The sequence below is a fragment of the Melospiza melodia genome, chromosome 3, assembly GCF_035770615.1.
Source record: "Melospiza melodia melodia isolate bMelMel2 chromosome 3, bMelMel2.pri, whole genome shotgun sequence".
NCBI classification, from domain to species: domain Eukaryota; kingdom Metazoa; phylum Chordata; class Aves; order Passeriformes; family Passerellidae; genus Melospiza; species Melospiza melodia.
Genome location: NC_086196.1, coordinates 35,727,826 through 35,752,038, shown reverse-complemented (window position 1 = coordinate 35,752,038; position 24,213 = coordinate 35,727,826). Strand labels below are relative to the sequence as shown.

The 24,213-nt window shown below is 37.8% G+C and overlaps 1 protein-coding gene across 1 annotated transcript in view; it reads right to left on the bottom strand.

Annotated features, from left to right (window-relative positions):
• Window positions 1–274: 274 nt before the first annotated feature.
• ESR1 (estrogen receptor 1) overlaps window positions 275–24,213 on the bottom strand; it is a 157,075-nt gene continuing 133,136 nt past the window's right edge. The window contains 5 exon segments of the mRNA XM_063151316.1: window positions 275–5,257; window positions 5,260–5,471; window positions 7,084–7,267; window positions 13,176–13,309; window positions 24,011–24,149. Of these exon segments, the coding sequence (XP_063007386.1) occupies window positions 5,136–5,257; window positions 5,260–5,471; window positions 7,084–7,267; window positions 13,176–13,309; window positions 24,011–24,149 (791 nt within the window). The 3' untranslated portion in view covers window positions 275–5,135.

Sequence of the window (24,213 nt, the reverse complement as noted above, 5' to 3'; positions counted from 1 at the left end):
ATAACGTAATAGGTTCTTAGCTAACTTCCTTGGTGTCATTAGGATTGCTAGAGACTACGCTTAGCTTGTTTTTGACTCTAGATACGGAGTCTCTGATTCTTTACAGGGAAAGTGAGGAAACTAAGAAACAGTTTTAACTTTCATTTAGATGCACAGAAACAGACACATTCTAATTCTTTCAAAAACAGTGCACCATTTTGCTGCCCACTGGAAAACAATAAGTGGAGAAGCATATTTTTAAAACATGCAAAATATAACAAAATTAAACAATGTGTTCTGATTAATTCTTTATTTTCAACATCAAATACATTGATAAAAATCTTGCACCAATCAGGTAGCCTACCAGATTTTTTATTTAGACTTTTTTAGAACTTTTTTAGGCGCAAAACAAAGAAAAATATACCTCACCAAGACCAAAGACGTCAATAATTTCATATGCATCAATGAAAGAACAGAATACTTCGACAAATACATTATGACAGCTGAGCCTATACCAAAGAAAGGACTTTGCATTGACAGACTACGTAGTGCACACAAAAGCATTGGTTTCATAGTACATACAATAAGGTAATACATAAAGTGGCTTGGTAATGCAAGTCTCGTGACCAGCAGTCTATCCCTTCCTTTTTCAATGGGCACTTTCTGAAGAAACAGACTTCTAATCATAGGCACACAGGATTGCAGAATTTTCTAATTTGCAAGATGGCAGCATATTTTTTTTCTAAATTTTTGTTTATTTATTTTCTGTAGGCACATTTGAATGCAAAAGAATGTAATATGTCTCTAACACAGTGCAAAACCAAGTACCCTTTATGGGCAACAATCACTTTGAAAACAACCTTCAGGATATAAGGCTACCTACATTTGAAGGATGAAAGGGAACTGTGAGTAGAAAGAGTAGGACATTAATATTGGGGAAAAATTAATTTTAAACTCTGAGATCAATTTGAGATTATGCTACACTTGCAGGTGACAGCAAAGATTGGTTTCTATTAGGATACCATTGTTAACATCACCCTTCTATTACATGTGTTGACTCAATATCTCTAAAGCCATATCACGGTTGTAGAGAACATTGAAAACATCAATCTCTTTATTCAAATAAGAAATGCACTTCACACAAATTCAGCTGAGAATGCCTTATATACAAAACCCATTATCTGTATGTTAAGTTTGCACTCTAACTTTAAAGCAGGAAATTATATACACAGAGGGGCTTACCATGTTCTCACTAAGCCTGCAATAAGACTAAAGACCTACTGAGGCAGATTTTTTTATTCAGTTGGTAGTTTGCTTATTTTTAAACATTTGGCACAGGTCTTATGGAATTAGTTGCCATCAACTGAAATGGATGGAGGCTCCAGTACAAATCCTGATTCATATGAAGGGGATGGTTTGGGGTTTTTTGCTTGCTTTTTTTCAACTCAAGGTCCAGGGATCTGCTGACAGTCCTTGCAATATCCTTGGGAGCTCAGTTTGGATTATTTCTTTAATTACACTTTTAAACCCCTCATTGTAGAGAAGGAGAAAAATCATCAAGTGATGTCACTGAAACATAATAGTAAATTTATCACAACACACACCAAAAAACTTTCATTAAACTATGTTACCCGAGTACAAATCTTACTACCCCAACTGGGAGTTTTACCTGAGACAAAGTCTGCAACATTGAGACATGGCTCAAACCACTATAAACCAGAGTAGCTTTCATGTATTCAAACACCGCATATTCTGACACCACTAAGTGCTACACATCTCCCTATCCCCTCTTCTACCTCCCAAGCTTTTTGCAATACTTCAGTAACAACCATGTTCTCAAGCAAAGCAAATTCATCTGGTCTATTTATGTTTGCCTTGTGCTGGTATTACATTGCCTATGTTTCTAGAGGGTTTGTTTTTTGATGTTTTTGTTTTTTTAAAAAAATCCACGTATAAACATTACAAAATAATTATTTTGTTAGCTGTCCAGAGACATCACTATGAATGTTTTGGTAAAAGCATAATTAGCTGCCTTGAAAAGTTTTCTTTCTTTTTACATGCTATATATTTTTATGTAATATCCAGCACCAGATATTCAGGTAGTACTGGTTTGTCAGCTGCAAATATAAAGTATATATGTATATATATATACACACACATAAAATAGCATCGTGTGAAATAACAATTACCAAATGTCAGGCACAATTGTTTGCATACATGAGAGCATCATTCAGAAATACATATGAAAAAAGTGATTTTTGTATCATTGACTTTATTTAATCAATTGAATAGCTACATTCATCTGTCTGATATGGGGGCCATCTTTATAGATAACTCTGGGAATGTTACTATATTCATTAAGGTGCTGCTTCAATAAAAAGTTAATGACATGGATCCTAAATCTGCCCCGAGGTAAATTAATGTATTACTGGGAATCACTCTTTCTAGGTTGCCCTTCACTGTTGCCACCACAAACATGAGAGGACTGGATGAAAGCTAAATTGCTTCCTTGTAAGGCCTGAACCCAGGAAAGAATTAATAGTTATTGTGAGCTGACTGATATTATTCTATATATTCCAAGACACATTATGATACCCTTCTGACTGCTGCATACCACTTCAAATCATGCTTTTCCATCTTCACTAGGAAAATCTCATGAGAGTAAAGGTACTTTCCCTTCATGGTATCATCCAAATCTGACCCTCTGTTGTGAATTGCTCTCTGTGTAATACCTTTTATGCTCCAGGTCAAATTTACACTTGAATCAATGTAATTACTTATTCTGGGATGTAGGAAGGGAGGCATTCATTTAAACCAATTTGTTTTCCAGCTTATGAGCTTGATCTGTGTGTTCTAGCCTAGACAACAGGTTGCATGTACAGACAGTATTTAAAGAGCAGCTCTAATGCACACTAAGTTACAAGTAAATGATGACGGTGTAAGCACATAAATTTAACTACAGGGATTCCTGTGCTCCATTCAGATCTTAGCCTGCACTCATTTCAGTAAACTCATGGTTTTTCTAACACATATGAAAACCAGCCACTAAAAAAACCCAAAATTTCCATTTTCTTTCATGACATTTAGGAGCCTTCAAAAAGCCCTTAGGTACCAAATAAGCGCTCACACACACACACACACACATACACACACACACACATGCTTTTACTGAACACACAAAAAGACAAAATCTTCAGCACATTCAGAAAAAAATGACACCATAATATGCATCAAGAAAAGGCCTATGAACTTATGGTGATCGCTTCACATGTTTAGGCTTGCATTTCTCAAGGAATCTTCTCAAACATTGGTAGCATGTAGCTTTAGGCTTTCAAACTGCTCATATCCTCAGATATGTACATTAAACTATTATAGACACCATTATGTACATTCACTAAAGAATCAAATGCTTGACTTGAAGCACAAACCTGTCCTATGCCTTGCTGCCTTCACAACTGCTGTGAAACTTGATCTCACTGCACACAGACTCTGCCTGTGTGACAGGCATTGTGATTAGACATAGGCACTCCTGTATGACATTACTTGCACTGTTTCCTATATTGAGTTTCTATGGGATATTCCAATCAACATAAAGGTTTCAACTATAGCAAAAACATCCCTGAACCATTTCACTAGCACTGTTGCCAGATGCTGTGGAGCAGCCTACACATGTGCTAGGAAAATAGCCTCACTGGTAGGGTGGTTTCTTCCAACCAGCTGTTGGAATAGTCTCTGGTCCGTGCTAACTCCCAATCTGCACCTGTCAGTCAGAAGTGCAGATAGCACAGGCAAAGTTTATCATTACATTAGTAAAATAACCCTGGCATATGTAATGATCTCATTCCAGTACCCAGCAAAGTTCCCTGACATTTAGTTTTCTAGCATAGTGCCAGTCAAACAGCAGCACCAACTCCTACTTTGGATAGCATATCATGTGGAGTTCTTCAGTCTCTTTCACGTCTTGTTGAAACTCTTGATGTCAGTGGACCTTTTGTATATTTACAGTTGGTCTGAAGAATCAAACTGATCCTTATGAATATCCTTAGGACATACAGACATGCATGGAGAAAGATTCATCTTTCCGGACATGCAGTCTCAAAGTCTGCACCATGTGCGAGGCTCATTGCCTAGTGTTGGTGTCACAGGTGAGCTGGCTCTTAACAGTGATTTTGAAGCATGCCACAACAAGAGCCAAAGAATGCCAAGGCAAGGAAAAACCTGCTGCTCTGACTGCGATACTAGCCCTCCCACACACAGTTAGACCACACTCTGCTGAGTGGGATGGGATCATCCCATCCTTCCGTGCCAGTCTCACACTAGCATCCTCATCCCTTGCTTTGTAGCACAACAAAGCACAGGATAGGGGAGGGATTTTTTGTAAAAAGTGCTGGATCTTGCATGTGTGTGAAGACTTTTTTAAAAGACCTGATGATTTTTGTAATCATCTGGTCTGATTCAAGAGTAATTCTCTATGTTATCACTGTTTGCCATGTTGCCCTGGATTTACACTCTTGGGCAACAAAACTGTTTCGCTTTCTAGGATCAGAAAAAATAGCATGCATGCAAAGCAATTCATCTAGAGGATATGGTAAGGGTACCTAAAAGTTTGGTCAGAATGAGGTTGAAAGGGAGTTGTCTGGTGATGTAAGCCAGCAAGGTAAAATACTATAATTCTCAGACAGCAGTTCCTTTATACTGTAGGAAGAAAAGAGGCAGGAATCTCACTCACGAAGGCAGTCTCTCACAGTGCAGCTTCCCTATGGCACACTAAGATGCCAGTCAACTTTCTCTTTACGCTGCCCAAAAAGTCATCCAGAATCTCTACCAAACTGCTTCAAAGTTTCAAGCATGTAAAGGACTAAGTGAGCTCAGGATTTTGGATGGATATTAACAAAGACCACCACTGATGAAGATACCAATATGCACTGGTGGTATGGCCTATCAATTTATAGCAAAATGAATGCATGCTTCAGATGAGGACTTAGTTACCTAAATAAGATGCCAAATTAAATTAAAACACTGCAAATTTTAAATCAAGTTAGCCAGACAATCCTTCCTGGCTATCCATGGTAATGAAATGTCTTCCATTTAGGATAAGCAATCAATTTAGGCAAGCGCTTGACAAACACTCATATGGAAAATGCTGGTGTCTGTTGTCACTGGAGTGTTTTCAAAGGTGGCACTGTAGATGAAATGAAGCATGAGCTAGGTAGAACACTGCTGGGTTTCTCATACCACTGTATATGCTGACTCCCATTTATATTGTATTCTGCATATTCTCCTCTTCTTTGCTGCTAACATAGAAAGACTGCAAGGAATGAGATGAAGCTGATGCAGTTGTCAGCTGGCCTCTGTTCTCCTCCTCCACGGGTGCAGCACTCCTGGCTGCTGGCGCGTGCAGCCGGTGAGCGTCCAGCATCTCCAGCAAGAGATCGTAGAGTGGAACTACGTTCTTACACTTCATGTTGTACAGGTGCTCCATTCCTTTGTTGCTGTGGGTTGTGATGAAAAAAGTTACTTCCCAAATATGCTATGGGGTGAGGAAGCTGCCAGCTAATAATATTTGCTGGGTTCATATAAATCCTGTCTTGTACTAAACAAATTAGCTGTGCGTTTGCTGTACACATCTGCTACAGTTAAGCAGACAGGAGCACCTTCAAAGAATTTTGCAGACAGATGTAGTCAAGAATGTAGCAGGCTGCTATACATCTAGAATTTCCTTAATTGTATAAATTCTTTTTAGTGGGGGGGGAAATGTTCATTAACCCAAGAACAAAGAAACTCTACAAAATGACACAAGTGAAAAAAATCACATCCCCTGACTTTCCCTCAAAGATCTGTATATCAGTTCAGGAGGTAAAATCTGCATGTTTCAGCTTTAGCAGCTAAGATGTGGCGTTTAATTTAAATTTCATTAGCTGAAATAATGAAAATTAAAATCTGTGTAGCAACACTTCCTGTGATTTCATAATAATAAAATCTATAGCATATCTTCATAGAAATTTATCCTCTTAACACCTCATCCACTGAGCAGTTACCTCAGAATTGGGAGAATCATTTGCTGCAATTACTAATAGTGTGTGAGGCAGCTCACCTCTGATTAGCAAAAGGAATGGTCCTCTAGACTGGAATTTAGTAGTGCTGCATTTATCCTCATCCATACAATTCACATAATAATCCTAAATCTCTTTTCTAAAGTGAATTGCAATCATGACACTTGTGAGAAGTGGCTGCATAGAAGTGAGAGTTTTATTAAATCTTATAGGAGACTAAAGTTTGCAGAGCTAGGCTACTCCTACATTAATATTCTACTCAGTGCTTCCCATACACCTGTGTCCAGGTCTGGGGTCCTCACCCTGAGGAAAACTTAGACCTGTTAGAACAGGTTCAGAGCAGGGCCATGAAGGTGATGCAAGGGCTGGAGCACCTCTCCTATGAGGAAAGGCTTAGAGAACTGGAGTTGTTGTTGAACAACTGGAGTTGTTCAGGCTGGAGAAGAGAAGGCTCCTTACACAAGCCTCCCAAGTACCTGAAGGGCATCTAGAAGAGAGCTGGAGAGGGTCTTTGTACAGAGGCAAGCACTGACAGGACAAGGTAGGGTGGCTTCAAATGGAAAGAGGGCAGGTCTAGATTAGGTGCTGGGAAGAAATTCTGTACTGAGAGTTGTGAGGCACTAGAAGAGGTTGTCCAGAAAATTGTGGCTCTCCCATCCCTGGAAATGTTCAAGGCCAGCTTGGATGGGGCTCTGAGCAACCTGGTCTAACTGGAAGGCATCCCTGCCCATATCTGGAGGGTTGGAACTAGATCATCTTTAAGTTCCCTTCCAAACCAGGTGATGCTGTGATACAAGACACACAAGATTAAAAGCAGATACTCCTTTCTATCAAACTATCAGCACGATCAAACAAAAGGCAGAGGAAAAGACAACTAGAAGGGACAAATGGGGTAAATATTTGCATATGGAATTTTTTTCCTTTTCTTTTTGGTAACGGCCCCTCACACAGTTTGCCCTCCCATCCATGAAGGAGAAGCGTGTATGTGCATTTGTGACACCTCTCTTGCATGCGCCCAGTACAGAGGTGCTGACTGTGTGCTTGCTCTCACCTCATGTGTCTGATGTGAGAGAGGATGAGCAGGAGCTGAGCCAGGCGTCTGTGTTGCTGCTGCAGAGAAAGACCTGACTTAGCCATTAAGTGGATCAGAGTATCTGTGATTTTGTCCAGGACACGGTGAATATAGTCTTTCTCTTCCAGAGATTTCAAGGTGCTGGAAAGAAAAGTGTACACACCTAGAGTAGGAGGCAGAAAGAAAAGAAACAAACCACAGACAAAAATTACTTTGGTGGACTCAGAGTTGCCCAAGGTATGCCCTGTGCTGCCTCTCAAGCTGTGTTAAGCCACAGGATCTGACTGTGTGCCAGCTCTCTTGCTTGGCAGCCATGTCGCTGCTCTGAATGACCCTGGAGCATGGATTTGGGCACTATGGGAAAAGCAGGAGGAGGAAGACAATGCCACTTTCCTTCCTGGGTCTCACCAAGGTCTGTACCAGGTGCTGGGTGACACCTGCAGCTAGTCTTATCTGTGGGCTGTGCTCTTTTCCTGGTCACTTGGCTCTGAAACCTTGAGGAGATGCTGTTCCCCTTGAGAGCTCTGGAATACTCACCAACCAACCAACCCAAGCTTTCAGTAGCTTTTGCCATTTCCCCTGTTGTTTAATATTTGATTTTTAGTGATTTTTCTAGACAGTTTAGAACTGAAAAATGTTACCACAAAACATGCAGACAAAACCAGGGGTTTTTAATGGATGTTTGCCTCAACAAAACTCTCCCAACCAAGCAAAAGCCTTGAAAGGTGTGCTCCTTCACCTGCAAAGCTGACTCTGCTTTAAAAACAGTGTCCAAATCAGCTTGTGCAAATTTAGCTGTCTTTCATTGCTGAAAGTGAGCAGCCTGAAGGTTTGGATCAGATAAAAAATTTTCCAGAAGACAAAACATCTTAAAACTTCCTCTCCAACAGCCCTTCTACATCACCTACAAGAGTCTCTAATCCAGGCATAAGAGTTTTTGCTGCTAGTAAATCTTGAGAGCATGAAGCACATCAGCTTTCAAAATGGAAAAGTCTAAACTATTTTGGGCTGTTTTATCTTGATTTTTTTCTGGACAACAACACACAGCCAATGTCAGTCAGGTCACAACAACGCTGTGCTGCCAAAAGAGAGTTGTTGCATTCAGCATCAGTTTTTAAATCTTTTGGACTGAACCAATAACTCTAAACAGGTCATATTGCCAAAATCCAGTCCTGAGGCACCAGAGGTTTAAGATGTGCATACAGGAATACAATCAAACTGGCTGCATCATAGAGTGTTCATTGTCTTGTGTCTATAACAGACTTGACAAATCCTATGCTTTGGCCCTTCTGCATCAGCTTACAGAGCAAAGAAGAGATCTGGATTTCATCCTTGGGAAAAAAATGGTTTCTGGAATAATTTTTTGTTTTTCTTTTCTTTAAAGCATCGTATATAGCAGAATATGGAATGCAATTATTAAACTATTAAGAATAAAAGACATTCAGACACTAGTATGCACACACAGACAGACATATATGCTATAGCTTGTCAGATATAGATGGTATAGCTTGTTTTTATTGTTTGCAGCCTTGGGGCTACCACTGGATGTGAAGATACTTTGCTGTGCATCTGAGCAGTCAGGGAGTTGAGATTTTTTTAACATCTTGGCCTCCCTCATCTCCTCACATCATGTGGGTACTTCAAGGACCTGACACCTAGAACTACTGTAACCTACAAGTAGTTTTTATGGTTTTTTTCCTCTCTGCTAAAAAGAAATGGAAATTTGTTTGTGAATATGAGTGTCTCTGGGAAAGAGTAAGCAAGAAAACTGTTTTAAAAGGATAACTCCAACATAGTACAACTTCTGAAAATTATCAGTCAGAGGGCTTAATTTTGGTAATGGGTATGCTTCAAATTTGATAAAGATAAATAGTACAGTGGCCTCTTTTCTCACATGGCTTTTCATAGCTATTATTATTATTTTTACTGAAATTCACAAACAGAAACTGGTCCTTGGGCTTTTCTCAGCTGAACATTTTTCACCTGACTCTGAACACCCTCACGTATGCCTATTGACAATAAAAGGTTTGATAGCGTAACACATACTGTAGGGGCAAGATTCTTAAATATCACTGGCAGAGCACAATCCACTAGAAGGAAATATTAATCTCATAAATGCACAGTGCCTCCAGAGAAGTTTGCTTCAGCCACAGGAAACTATTGTGCTCTTGCAGCAATACCCCATAGCTTCATATTACTGAAACTAGTAAAAGAAAGTAATATTTAGGAGGAATTTTTTTCTCACCTAGGTCTAGTCTAGAAGCTATTAAAAACTGTAAATCACAAAAGCACTCCCCAATAACTGTAGAGAATTCAGGCAACTGCCAGTCAATAACTGCCAAGAAAAATTATGTTTAGTTTTCCTTTCTACACCCTCACAGTGATTGTTCCTGCCCCAGGCCATTGACCAGAAACTGCCAAAAAAAAAATGCTGGCTATCACACACTCATACACATCCAAGCAGAGCTTTCAAATAAGGGTGCAGAAAATTGCCTTAGCAAAGTGAAATTTAACAGTCTCCAAGGCCTTTCTAAGCCTAAATTCAATAGCTACCAGGTTGATTTCCAGCTCTTTCTGTAGGTCAGTGTTGTAAAACCTAACAGGCACAAGAACAGAGAAAGCGCCACCCCACAAGCAAGCAAAGCCTGTTGGTTCACACCCATAACACATACCAGAACAGGATCCCTTGGGGGCTGCTGTGCTACCATGCCAGCCCTTGGCATACACTGATAGAATTTTATATCTCTCACCATATATAATTATATATTTGTTGCATTTTACTGTAGAAGCGAATGTCCTCAAAATCTTTTCAGTCACAATAAAACCAAGTTTAAAGTCTTTTTTTGCATTTAGAGTTCAGGCTCACAGAGTAACATCCAATTGCTCTGTAATATTCCACTACACACAATTGCTGTGAAGCTGTAGCAAGACAGGCTGAGGTATGAGGAAACTCATCTCTGTACCATGCACTCCTGGAATCATCCAGCCCCCAAAATAAAGAAATAAATAAGCACAATTTATCAGGAACTGAAAAACACCAGGAGAAAAGAATAACAAACAGTCACGTGGAACAATGTATCCGGAGGTCTCCTGTATTCATCAAATCAACAAAATCTTTCCAGCTCTGTGGACTAACCAGCTAACTAATTAGGTTAATCGGCTTCTAAGGCAGATGTGACCTACATCGCCATGTGCAAAATGAAAGCCTGCTGCTTTGCCACATAGCATAGGGTGGTACCATCCACAAGTTCCTCTTCTCTGATACACTCAAAAGTAAAACATCTGGCATCTTGTTGCCCTTTCATGATTCTAATATTTATTTTCCAATGTGAAGTAATAGCTGAATGTGGTTTTTGAAAACACTACTTTGCTTTTTAGTCAAAAGATTTATTGCTGCAGCTTTAGAGGGGGACCTTTAGGTTTGCTATTTAGATGGACACGATTATGTCCTTGTTGTTACAGACATGCTGTCACCTTAGTATCTCAGGAAAACTGTGGTAGTAGCATAAGCATCTACCTTGGTTTACAAACAAAACCTTCCATCCTTTCTACATGCACTGAACAAATCTAAAAAAAATAAAAACTAAAATTGTGTTTTGTCCAAAACCACATGGAAAAGGAGTGTAAAGATATTAAACAGCCTTGCAACATGTTGCAAAACTAGAAATGTCCAACAAAGGCAATAAACAACTCTACTTCATGTGAAGAGACTTCCAGATGTCCAAGGATTTAATAAAGAAATGTTTGTGTATACTCACTGAATTAAATCCACACAACGATTTAGAATGCAAATGCGGACTGCTTTTAAACACAAGATGCCGCATAATCAGTCCTATTTGTTTAATTAATCCACTTGTTTAAACCATTTTGAGATCTGCTGGTTTAATCACATGCATATATAATGCAGACAGCATAATAAGCCAAAAATTGACTGTGTGTTTATCTGCTGTTTCTTTAGTAATAGTTCTTTAGTACTTCTGTGAAGTAAAGCAACTCCAGAAGACATTTTAGAGCATCTATGCCAAACACTCACACAACTCTTACACATATTCCAAATTATGCTACTTATCTCTGTATTGCAGTCTAATGCCTCTTAATTTGAGCATCTCGAGAGTCTGACAGTCAGAAACTTGTATCCACATTCCCACTGTCTAGTTATGAAAGTAGTTTGTTGTAGGATTACAAATACTGAAATGTACATTTATGCATAAAGATAATGACATCCAATATAGACATACATTCTGTGGCCATATATACATTGAGTTTACAGTCGTCCCATCTCTCTTATATGCAGAAGGAAATCTGCCTCTGATTATCACTGACTTCACTTGCTATACATATATATATATTTTTCTTTTTTTTTAACAGTTTTTCCTTAGGGGAATCTTGTAATGAAAATTCCCATTAACACAGTGAAATGTGCTTATGAAGGATAGCTGGTGATGCCTGGCAGGGCTTTGTCAGAAAAAAATATTTTGCTTTATGAATCAATACTAAATACAAATAGGCACAAAATTTCTCAAGAGCATGACTTAAATTTTTCATGTTCAAGACATGAACATCTAATTTCTTTTATTCAAACCTCCACTTCCATTGTTTCTAACTGAAATTCAAAATTTTTATAAATCAATTATATATTCTAGATTTATTTAAGAAGTTTAAATATATTAGCTTTGAATATATTAGCTAAAATTCTGGAGGAGCATTACTTTCCAGGAAGAATATTTAACTCTAGGAAATATTCTGTTATAATTATCAGGGCAATAAAAGGAAAATAAAATGCCAAACAGTAATTAGAATTGTCTTATCCTGGCAATTAAGGTAAGACAATAGCCCTTCATTCCTAATATGCCACTTGCTTTCCTAAAATGTTACTTTTTGGCAATTGGTTACAACCACAACAAAACCTGAACCACATTCATATCTCATAAAACAGGCAAAAGGTATTTTGTATTAGATTGTATAAATACATAATTTTGCTTGGACTTTGAGGAGACAACATCCAAGCTTCCATAAAGAAAAGTGCCTGATCAATAAAGCAACATCTGCTGTGTTTACAGTTAGCCTTTGATGTCAATATCCTAAATTTCTTTTTCCTGCAATTTGGGCAAGTGATCTGTTAGACAACTGGTTGAAATGGAAACAGAGCCCTCCACATCTGTTTTCTCTAGAGGGTGGTACCATCCACAAGTTCAAAGACAACAGGAAAAACTTTACAAGTGAATAAATCCTCAGCATTGGGGAACTCTGGCACCTTTAGTCACCAGGTAACAGCTTAGCAGGGAATTTTCTCTAAAGGTTTTTAGTTTGGTGCCTACATTATTATTTTAGATGTCTATCATTTCTATGAAAATACCATGGGTCTCATTTCTGCATATAAAGAAATTTTCTGGAGGTTTTTTTTTTTTCATTTCAAACAGAAAAGAGTCCTCTGGTGTGCAACAGAAGTTTTCTGTCACAAGTTTCAAGTTAAATTTGCTTTTTCAATCATCTCCTGTAAAATTCAAATCATCATAACCTGACACTTGTTATCGAGTCATCTATTTTTGAAGTGTACCTCAGGATGAGATTTACAGCCAAAAACTATAAAGGAAGTGGAAAGTGATTACATCAGTTTTAGATGCCTATAATATAATATAATATAATATAAACTAAACCATGATAAACTCGATCACATTTTTATTTCCTTTTATTTTGCCATCACCTGAGCACTGCAGTTAAGCATTGCCTTTGGGTGCCATGTGTGTGGTTCCAGCTACTTCAGTGTCTCGTAAGCAGAGTTTTAAGGCCTGGCAACATCTAGTTCAAAGCACTCCTCTGACCACTCTCCACGTCAGCCGCACACAATGCATCATCTGCTCACTGCATCCATTTTCTGGGCCTCATCTACATCACCAGACAGATTCGACTGTGCCCACGCCTGCCTGGAGGTCCTGCCTGCATCTGTGTTGAAAACTCCTTTCCAATGCTGCTGTCTCAAAATGAGAATGCCATTAAGGACAGCAAGCAGTGTTCAACCACATGCAGAAGCAGCCACAGTTACCCAAGTGACAGCAAAGCACACAACTTACCAGAATTGAGCAGGATGATGGACTTAAGGCACACAAATTCCTCCCCTTGAAGGTTCATCATGCGAAACCGAGCAGCAGTAGCCAGCAGCATGTCAAAAATTTCCACCATGCCCTCTACACATTTCCCTTGATTCCTGTGTGAATACCATCAATGGGGAGACATTCAGTTTTAAACTGATGGTGCCATGAGTTTTTCATCCCCTTGGACCAATAACCTCCAATTTGATTTCATCAGCTCATGAGCAAGTATGTGACTTCTTACTCTGGGCACATTTGATATATGTGTGATTACAAAAGCACTGTTTCAAGTAAAATAAATAAACTATTAAGTACTGTATTTCCAAAAAAAATCAGTTTCAGGAACTCATCACATTACTGTGATGGAACATTTTAAATTGACTCAACCAAATCCTTATATTGAGAAAAATATTTGCTTGAAATTACATTTTGATTTGTGTGGATGTGTTCTGCTTTTGTTACTTTGCTTCCTCTTTATTTTCTTATTTTCTCTTTATCTGAAAAGATCCCAATTCTTTACATTTCTCCCTCCCTAACCATTTGCAGTTGTTTATAGATGCCCGAGCAACCTTTAATGTTCCAACACACTTCTCTTGATGTTCAATATCAACATAATCCCTCCTTAAAGAACAAGCTTATTCATGAGCTCAGGAAGGACCTAAGAGGCCAAAATCATGTCTGTGTGACTGATTAAAACTATCAGTTCACTCCACATATCAAGTAACTTTTTACATTGCAGCTTTAAGCAAAGCTGAAATTTGGAACATCTCAAAGTGTTCATTAGCAAAGGCGATTAACCATCTCCTTCTGCTCGCAGTGCAAGGCATTCCCACTCACTAATTCTCATCTTGCCCACTCAACCTGCAGCTGAAGAATTAATGCAGATTGTAATTATTTCTTGTGAAAATTTAGTCTCCAGATCTTTTGGTCATTTTCACTGCTACCCTTTACAAGAACTACCTACTTTTACTTCTACTAGGCCTTCCTGAGTGAAATTTTAATATGTAAGACTTAATGAGTGATCCGTTCTGCTGTTTAGAAATATAATACTTTTTAGATATGGCTTTCATCAACAAAATTAAGAAGATAATTGCTACAGGAATATGCAAAAGAAATTTCAAATGAACAGACTATGATTTATAATATGAAAAAAGATTGAGCATGTCCTAATTTCACTGTCACAAGAAACCTGCCCGGACAGAGATACCTGCCTCAGGTCTTAACACAGATGTGCTGTTGAGAACCTGTAGCTGATGTCTGAGCCCACACCAGAGCCTCAGACAAAGAAGACATCTTCCCTTCTGATTGCAGACTGAGAAACCTCTTTGCACTCTCCAAGGCATCAGGACAAGTTCCAATGCTTCTGATACAATATATTTGCATACAACTATAGAAATATTAATTTCCTCTCTGTAGAGTTTAGCACAGAGGGCTAGAATCCTTTAATAGTTTTGCATAAACTTAAATAATGCCCAAAAAACCCTTTGTTTAAGAATTTAGTATTTCAGGATTTTGTGGAAAGAAAAAGCTTCTGTGGATCCAAAAAATAACCCATATAAAAAAAAAAAAAAAAAAACAAAAACAAAAACAAAAACAAAAACAAAAACACATTTTCATGCCTGACTGAGATATTTATTTCATTCCTAGAATCCACAAAACTACTGCAGCCAGCATTCAAAGCTTTTCAAAATATTACACAGTCTGAACAAATTGCAAAATTTGCATGTCTACCATCAGAGGAAAAAAAAGAAACAGGAAGTTCTTTGTAAACTCAGACTATTTAACATGCTTTATGGTGCCTCCTGAGACAGACAATTTGATAGCAAGTAAGAATTATTCCAAACCTCCTAGAAAAATAGTTCAATAGACTGTAGTTTACATAATCAATATTCCAATCATGATTCTCTTGCTGACAAGTATGACCTCTGGACAAAAACCCCTAATCCAGCAACACATATTCCATGCCCTTAAACCAACAGGTGTGCCTCTTTCCCATCAACTGAACTCGCATGATAGAGGATTAATAAAAACTATGTAAACTTAAGAGACGTTAAATTGTTCCCAATCTCTTTTGTTTTGCTACCTGCTGTGTGTGTGAAAGACCAGGCTACTCCAGGCTATTCCACTGTATGTAGGAGTAAGAATTTTATTTAAGTCTTGGGAAAAACTTGAGCAGCAGGAATGCCTTTAGCAGAAACACAAGATCAAGTAAACATTAATAATGAAGAGTGCTTGGGTGAAGGGAACAGGGACTCAAGGACTCAGTGGATGTTCTTATCAAACTTTTAATTCAAAGGGAAATGCTAAAGAGATGCACCACCAAAACAAAGTCTGACAGTGTTTGTTATCTCTCTGTCTTCTTCTACCATGGTACTTCACTTGATAAAAAGGGACTGCCAAGAACAGATGGTGTGCACAAGGTTAGGACAGGGAATATCAGCTTCAAAAGTAGACTTAGTAACTTCGTGATGAAGCCTCTAAATAAGGCTTGGATGTGCTCATAAGCCTAAAGGTAGGTTAGGAAACAGGAGAGAGGAAAACTGCAAGGATAACATTCACATTCCCAGTTAGACAGGAGGGCATTCACATATTTAACTCAAGTGCCCATGCTCTGACACAGAAGAACAGTAAGTCTGTGCACAGACTTCCAAACAAGAGAGGACCTTTATATACATTAATGTATTCTATATAAACTAGTTCTATTAATAGACATTGGTAGAAGCTTTCTACTCCTATGTGAAGCAACGCACTAAAGCAGCTTAAGGAGGTGGGATGTCAGGAAAGCTCCATCTGCAAGGATTTAAGACCAAATCAAGAACATCTACTTGGACGCCTTAAATACTGCCAGACAGGTATTATAGGGCTATTTAACTAACAGAGGATTCCACCTTTTCTCAATTAAAAGATGAGAAAATTGTGATCAGTAGAGAAATTTTTCTTCAGACCATCCTGCATTTAATCAGTAACACCAAGGGATTGTGGAAAAATTTTGGGGAAAAGTAAGCAGGAAAAAAATTAAAATCTGAAAAAAATAACTCCAAAGCTCTAGAAAAAAAAAACAATCTGAAAAGAACAGGAATCAAAGAGAAAAGCAGAAACTACCAAGTGAAAAGTAAATCAAAGTGTCAAATATGAATCCTGCTGATAAAGAGAAACACTTATTCTTCTGTCATTATCCAGGAGGTTAGATATAATTTTGCTTTGGAAAAAATGTTGTTTTGATCACAGCAATCTAGCTTGCACCTTCACACAAATCAACCAATAAGTGGTAGGTGGTCATGAAGGTGTGAGCTATGGAAAAGGACAAATTAATTATATGCAGGTCTTGTTCTACAGTTCTGTTTTGTTGTTTTCCATGTGGTTTTTGATTTGGGGATTAGGGAATTTTTTAATTGACTTGTTCATAAGCCTTCAGAGGTAGAAGGCTCATCCCATTTCTCCCTGAATACTGGTTTTCAATTAACACACCCTGGGGAACTTCATAGACTACAGTCAATGGCTGGTACTACAGCCTGCACTTCCAGAGCGTGTTGTTAAGACCCCATTGTTTCTTATTCAATACCAGCCTAAGAACAAAGATTTGGGTCACTTGCTGGCTAAAACATATTCAAAATTTATAAAATTAGTCCAATATTTAAAAGTCATCATTGAAAAATATATGTAGTGGCACATTTATCAATAAAAAAGAGAAAAAATATATCCATTTTGAAGTTATTTTCACCTAGAATTAGTCACAGATTAACAGAGCTGCTGATGTTGCATGAATTATCTGGAAATAATCTAGTTTAGTGGCCCTGCTCAGGCATATATATTGCTGGGTTTTCAGTATCTCCAAGGACTGAGACTCCAAAACCTCCTGTCCTGTCACTGAGAAGAATCTTCCACTGCCTTCTTTACTTCCCCTCTCCATCAGATATTTATCAGACCTGAATCTTCTCAGATTCTCCTTGTTAAGAAAGTTGTTCCAGTCCACTCTTTGTGGCCTGTCACTGGCCTCAGTCCTGTATGTACCTGTCTGTCTTGGGTAGGGTAACTCAGAACTGGACACAGCACTCCAGAATTCCCACAGCACGTCCGAGCAGTGAGAGAGCATCACCCACCTCCAGATGCTGCTAAAGCTTTTCCTAAGGCAGTCTGGGAGGGCAGTCTGCTGGCTCAGAGGGCACCTAGTTGTGCTGAATTCTCAGAAAGTTTATGGAGTTTCCCCCATCATGATGTTCTGGAGGCAATTCTGTATTTATCTGCATGCACATACTTAGGGAGGTTTCCTACTAATAGGTTTTGTTATTATGCCTTTCCTGTCCACACCATCCTGGTTTAAAGCTCCTTCACCATGTTGGCCAGTCTGTGGAAATCATGATTTTGCCCCACTCCATGGCATGTATCTCATCTCTTCCCAGACATGCTTGACCCTCACAGCAGGTTCCATGATAAGGAAGTTGAATCCACACCATCAATATCAGCTATGCAATCAGTTGTTGCCCTGCAGGATCTGCCCATTCTGCCTCGAGCCCTTTCTCCTCAGCTGCTCCCATGGACTGCACCACCTGGGCTCCCACATTTTACACTTGCCCTCAGAGCCAGGTGGCCAACCAAGGGTCTGTCCTGACTTAATGACCAGAGGATGATCCAGCTAGGCAAGCAGGGTAAGAGCAGTACTCTGCACATTTGAGCAGTGGTTAATCAGGTCTGAAACACAGAGACAATTAGCTACTAAGTACCTTTAAAAGATTTTTCTCTTTGTAAAATATAATGTGAAATGGGTCTACAAATATGCCAGGTAGGAGAAAAACCCAAAAATGCTGCTATGATAGTTCTAAGAAAACTAATTATTCCTTGGTCACATTTAAGACATTTAGATTAGAAAATTATTGTGAAGGCTCTCCATTTGGGAATAATAAAGCTAAAATAATTGGCCAAAGAAAAGTTATTCTGATTTACAGGAGGGCCTTTTTCAGTTTAATTTATATTCAGTATGAGTCACCATAAAGCCAAAAAAACATTTAAAAATTCTCTCCATATCAGAAATGCAAAGAAAGTTTGATTTTGGAAATAGCAGCATCAGAGTACAATGTGACCTAGAACTGGGGCTTGAGCTTCCGAGGTCAGGGTTACTAGATGAACGAGTAATCTCATAATTTGTGTAGGGACTATCTTGAACCCAGAATTATTTCATTTTCTTTGAAAACTTCTTTTCTGTGCCTACAAGTCCCTCAGGAAATCTATCAGCTGAAAACCGTGAAGATGTGGAGATCATAATGAGAGGGGGCCTCCTTTTTTTGTATTTTTGTAAGAATTCATCACTTTGAGCATTACCCAGCACTTCTCCAGACTCTGGAAGATTTTCCTTATGTTACATTTAAGTTGTTTGAGTTACAGAATTGGGTAGTCCTTGAATTTTGCCCAAAAAGACAGTAAAAACTGATTCACAATAAAGAGACAGTAATTTTTAATTCTTTTAAGTTTTATAATTTTGTCTCTTGTAATAGTATCATTTTTTTTCATTCTGCAGGGTCTGCAGTATAATAATACATCTCAAAATTCAACCATACAGTAAAAAATGATAGAGAAATTGAATTATTTCAAGAGATTCTTAAACTGTCTACAAGTCAATCCATTCAGCTCTATCAAGCAAGTGCCTAATGACAAGATGATTTTTTGAGCTGGGTTTTCTGGATGGAATCTATTGCTATTAAAGATGTGATGAAAAGTAAATGTACAATCACTTTTCAAATTCATTTTGAAGGGCTAATCAGGATATACTTGCTGCCTATGGACTTTTCCCTTTTGAAATGAATACAAGCAGAAAGTCACTAAGGAAGCATTCTGAATCAAGCACTTGGGATCACTTTGCTTCAATTTTTCTAATAAATCAATGGTAACTAATGCATCCATAATTTCACATGAAATGTCATGCATTTACTCAAGTGACAGACAAGTGTGATGTCCTCAGATATTTGGAACATTTTACAGGTTGAGGGATTAGAAAAACATACTCAGATTTCATCTTGATGCTCTTCTATTGTATCTAATTTTATCTCTACCAATATATTTACATAAAGAATGTAAAAAATTTTTTTCAGATATAGTGAGAAAAGTTCAGAAAAAAAGCCATGAAAGCAGGAAATTGATCAGCTACCCTGTCCCACAGTGAATGCTGTAAGGTTTTTTGCTATTGGTGTTAGTTGCAGTTCAAAGAGATCCACAGTCTCCTGCCATTGCTCAATACAAAAGTCAGTAAAAAATAAATTCTTCTATTTAGAGAGAATAAAAATCTCCATCAAGCACTGAAAGTGGAAGTAAGTTTCCAGTAAGTTTCTGTTCTGAAAAACAGACTAGTTTTCTCCATAAAAAGAAGCAAAAAACCCAATAGAAACACCAAAATACTGACTGTATTGAACTGAAATTTTATAAGTCCCTAGACAGATTTTTTTGCTATGAGAGACTTTTTACAACCATGATAAGAAAATAGCAGTAGAAAATAACATGAAGACAGCCATACTGTCTCATACCAAAGGTATATTTAGCTGTGGGCTAAGCATACAGGCATTTGGATCTGCTGGTGTCAAGTGACTACCTCTAGTGCTGGGCTGGAAGCGATAATAACTGCAGGACTACCACACATCTTCTCAATGTGCTCATGACTTGCTACAAATCCTATCATCTTTACTTTGTTCCCATTCTTCTAGTGAGAATCACAGGCAGAGAAGTCAGTCCATTTAGTTAGTCTTTGTAGCAAGGCTTGTATCTCTATTGATTTTCTGTACAACACCTCTAGGTACCTCTCCAATTCTTTCAGTATTACTGTCAAGACAAAGAAAATCAGAAAGGCACAGTTTTCTAAGCAGAGATGAAGCACAGAATTAAACAGAGGAATGGCAATGATCTGTATTATTTCATGTTTACAACAGGAATAATGCAGAATAATATTATTATTCTGTACTATTCCTGTTGTGAACATTCCCTGGGGGAGGGAGAGCTGCAGTCTCTGACTACTGACAAGCAAAGAAATGCTGGTTCTATAGAACTAATCGCTGGTAACAATGAGATGGAAAGATCAACTCAGAATGCTGTTTAGGAAGATCAGAATTATTACTCTCCTACATACATTCCATCACATTTGTCTACATAAAATTTGGAACTTGTTTAATACTTTTTGGAAATTCAACATGATGTCCATCATCTCCTTGCATGCTAATTTCTTAAAGGACATCAAGGTATTCGTGGCTTGCTCTTACAAAATTCACAGTGACTCTTTATCACTATGTCATTTTCATTCAATTTCACAATTTCAGCCACTTCTCTTCTTTAGATGGCATCTCATCAGCTTCTTTGCTGTGGTCACCAGGCTTCCTTTTTAAAATGCAGCACTGCATTTCCCATTTTGCTGAAACTGACAATGTTTCAAGTGAGCTACTTCTAGCATGATTTTCTTTATAATTATGTTTCAAGCCTCTGAGTAACCTGGGATCGGCATGATATCTGAATGCAACAAATCCTTTCAAACTAAAGTAAAATACAACTTTCTTATTCCTGAAGAAACATTACATTTTCTTCAAAATTATACACAGTCTACTGTCAGGCCTGACAAATTCCAACCCTGTTCTAATGACATTTTTAGGGCCTAGTTTCTTGGGAACCCTCCAGACAGGAAACATCTGGTTTGTCCTACTAGAAACCTAGGCCTTTACTTCTGAATTTGCCTTATACAATATAGTAATTCTCAAAAACAGAATATAAAATCTTGAACTTATTATTTGATTTCAGTAAGTACTGTACATTAAAGTACAGCACTGTGAGTTTGTCATTGTATTTCCTGATTGAGCTTGTTTTTCTAATATATAATTATTGTCATTTGAGCATTTTAATAGCAGCAGTGGTACACTGTAAAAGTCTACTAGTCCTACATAACTGGCAGACTGTTTAAATTTTGAATCAAGACTCAAATATTTGGGTAATGCATTTACAGAATAAGAAAGGATGCTTTATCTCACAAAATGCACTAATTACAATGCAGACTGGGAAGAAAAAGAGATAATGCGATTATATTCATCCATACAGAAGACAGCAGTCTACACATGCTGTCAACTTAATTGTTGTGTAATTATTTTCTTACAGGCAAAGAAAAATTTTTAAAAGCAACATAGAATTATTAATTAAGGTCTGATTTACGGATTTTTTCAAGAAGTCTTCCAAGTGTGAATTGTCGCAAAGGAAAGTTGAAGAAGTATTTATTTAAAAATGTAACTGGCTGACTCGCATAGAATTAGAAAAGACAGTTTGCAAAAGATCTTCAGAGACAAGACAAGCATATGTCTAATATGACCCAAGTAGGAGGAGTGAGTTGGGTGAAGAATGATCATATTTTTTTCAAAAAACAGCAAAGCTGAAAGGTTATTTTTATGACATTTCAGATAGATGTTAACAAGACAAGACTGTATTTATCTAGCCAAAGGGCAAGAAAAGTTGTATAATAAAATTTGGTGTGACCTAAGCTTTAGGAACAGATGTATACAAATGACTACCTATATCAAAGGTCCTTGACAAAAAGAATCTGTTAGAATCAGGATAAGCCTGAATGCTAAAATGAAAGGAGTTCTCAGATCAGAGAGGATGTCTGCAACAGAATGATCACAGAGATCTAGAGGCATACACAAAGCATGTTAAAACTCTATATTAACAATAGAGAGTTTTCACTAAGTATAGAAGTGTTGGATGGGACTCTGAGAAATGGGGTCTAGGGAAAGGTGTCCCTGCCCATGGAAGGGGGGCTGGCACTAGTGATATTTAAGGTCCCTTCCAACCCAAACCATTTTCTAGTTCTATGAATATTTGATGCAGTGGAAGGACTTCATTGAGAGAAACAGGCTTTGAATCAGTGTCTGTCCTGCCCTCTGAAACTTGACAAACAACAGATTTTTGCTCTATAACATTCTCAAAAGCCAATTTGCCCAAATCAAATTACCACATCAAAATATTTTTAGTACTAATTAAGAAGTAAATTAAGAGTTATTTAACTGATTAGCATATCACTGCTTCCCAGAGTCAAGTAATTTATTATTTTACTTTCTGCAAATATCCCTACCAAATGGAGTGAGGCAAGTATACGATGACTTAGAAACATGTTTCTTATTATTTGAAAATTAGAAGATGTAATAGATCTACATTTTTACAGTCTCAATTGAAATTTAGAAAACAAAGAGCCCTGAAGTTCTAGTTGCATGCAATGGTTTTCTTTAATCCAACAGTTGACTTAAAACTGTGTGAATCAACTGCTTAAACTCCATTTTACTGAGAGCATATGGATTTTAAGTTGAAGAAGACCAAAATTTCAAAATTATTTCAAAACTGTTGCAGCTTTTTGTGCAGACTATACTTACATTTAGACAAGCAGATATTTTCTGTACCTAAAACAAGAATGTATTTTATACTCTTCTAGTTCCATAGCTCAGTTTCATAGCTCACAGATCATTGTGCTTACACAGGTGGAATAGGATTTTTCCTAAGGCAATAAGCATTTCTCTGTTATTGGGAAATATTTCGTTTTATTCTGTTATGTTTTATCATTTGTATTTTACTAAAATGCTAAAAGTAAATCCTGGGGGTGTGTGTGCAAATAGAGGGCAGGGAATCAAAGGATTAACACTGCATGAATGCAACCATGGAAACTCAGTACCCCACAGTCAACGGAGCAAGCTGATCATAAGAAATTTTTCTGCTAATGAGAATTTTGATTAGTTTACACCCCTGGTAGCTGCAGTAGCTGAGGGCACTGCCCCTGACATTCTGTTGCCACCCCTGTGCCCTGGCAGCTACCTGATGAGGTCAGGAGCTTGCCCAGCTCTTAGCTGCCTCTCTGAATACTCCATCTCAGTTTGGCTCTTCTGCCACTTCCAGTATAGACCAAGATGCCAAAGAAGTGACCTCTGTGCACAGCAGCTCTCCCCTGCCAGCTCTGCTGTGTGGGCAGTAGTCTTCAACTAAAAGGGGCACCAATAGCTAAGATTACTCTATCCTAAGAAATTTTGCCTGAAAATTTAATTGAAATTTTTCATGAAACTTTTCACACTGTTGTGGTGTGCTGTGCCACTTTTTTCCAATACACACGACTAGGAAAAGAGAGTTTGAATTTATATCAAGAGAGTAGAAAATATATTTTAAATTATCAGTCTTCTCACTTGTTACATGAAGACTGCCAGCTAAAATCCAGGATATTGCCATACAGCACAGATGAATATTTTTTCTCTCAGAAATACTTAGCATATTAGCAAGACTGGCTAAAAAAAAAAAGCTTAGTGAAGGGAGCAAGTATGTGTTTGACATATATGTCTCCAGTTTTCATGAGGAAAAAACCCCCAAACTTAATATATTCTCTATGAATAAATAAAACTACACTTGAGATTCTATGAGGATTTTCTCTCAAAATTTTGTCTGGCTGCTTGGAAAAATTCATTCTAAGAAAAACTAGGAGGATTTAAAATAAACTAAAATAACTATCTGAATTAAATGAATAGCATTCAGTTTTTAATTTAAATTACTTCTGCAACAAACAGCAGAGATTATAAGAGAAATTTACTGCTGACTTTGGAAGGAAGCACTTCAAGCAGCAGACAAATCTCAGGTGTGTTACTTGTCCAATAAATGACCAGTATCACATTCCTGAGCATTCGTTTTCCAGTCTCACCTACCATAAGCCTGCTTGACACACGATGTACAGTCAAATTGTAGTATTGGTGAGATGATATCATGCTAAAAATGAATCTGATTGCAGCAGAAATAAGTTAACTTAAATAAGGCACAGCGACATGCAGACTGACCTGTCCAGTAACAGGTTAGGTGCAAACAAAAGCTTTCCTGGGTGTTCCATGGAGCGCCAGACTAAGCCGATCATCAGTATCTCTAACCAGGCACATTCCAGTAGATGGACCTGATCATGGAGTGTTAAATCCACAAATCCTGAAAGAATAAACAGGAGACAGTAAAAACACTCCAATTTTGTAAGTGGAATAACATTATTCAG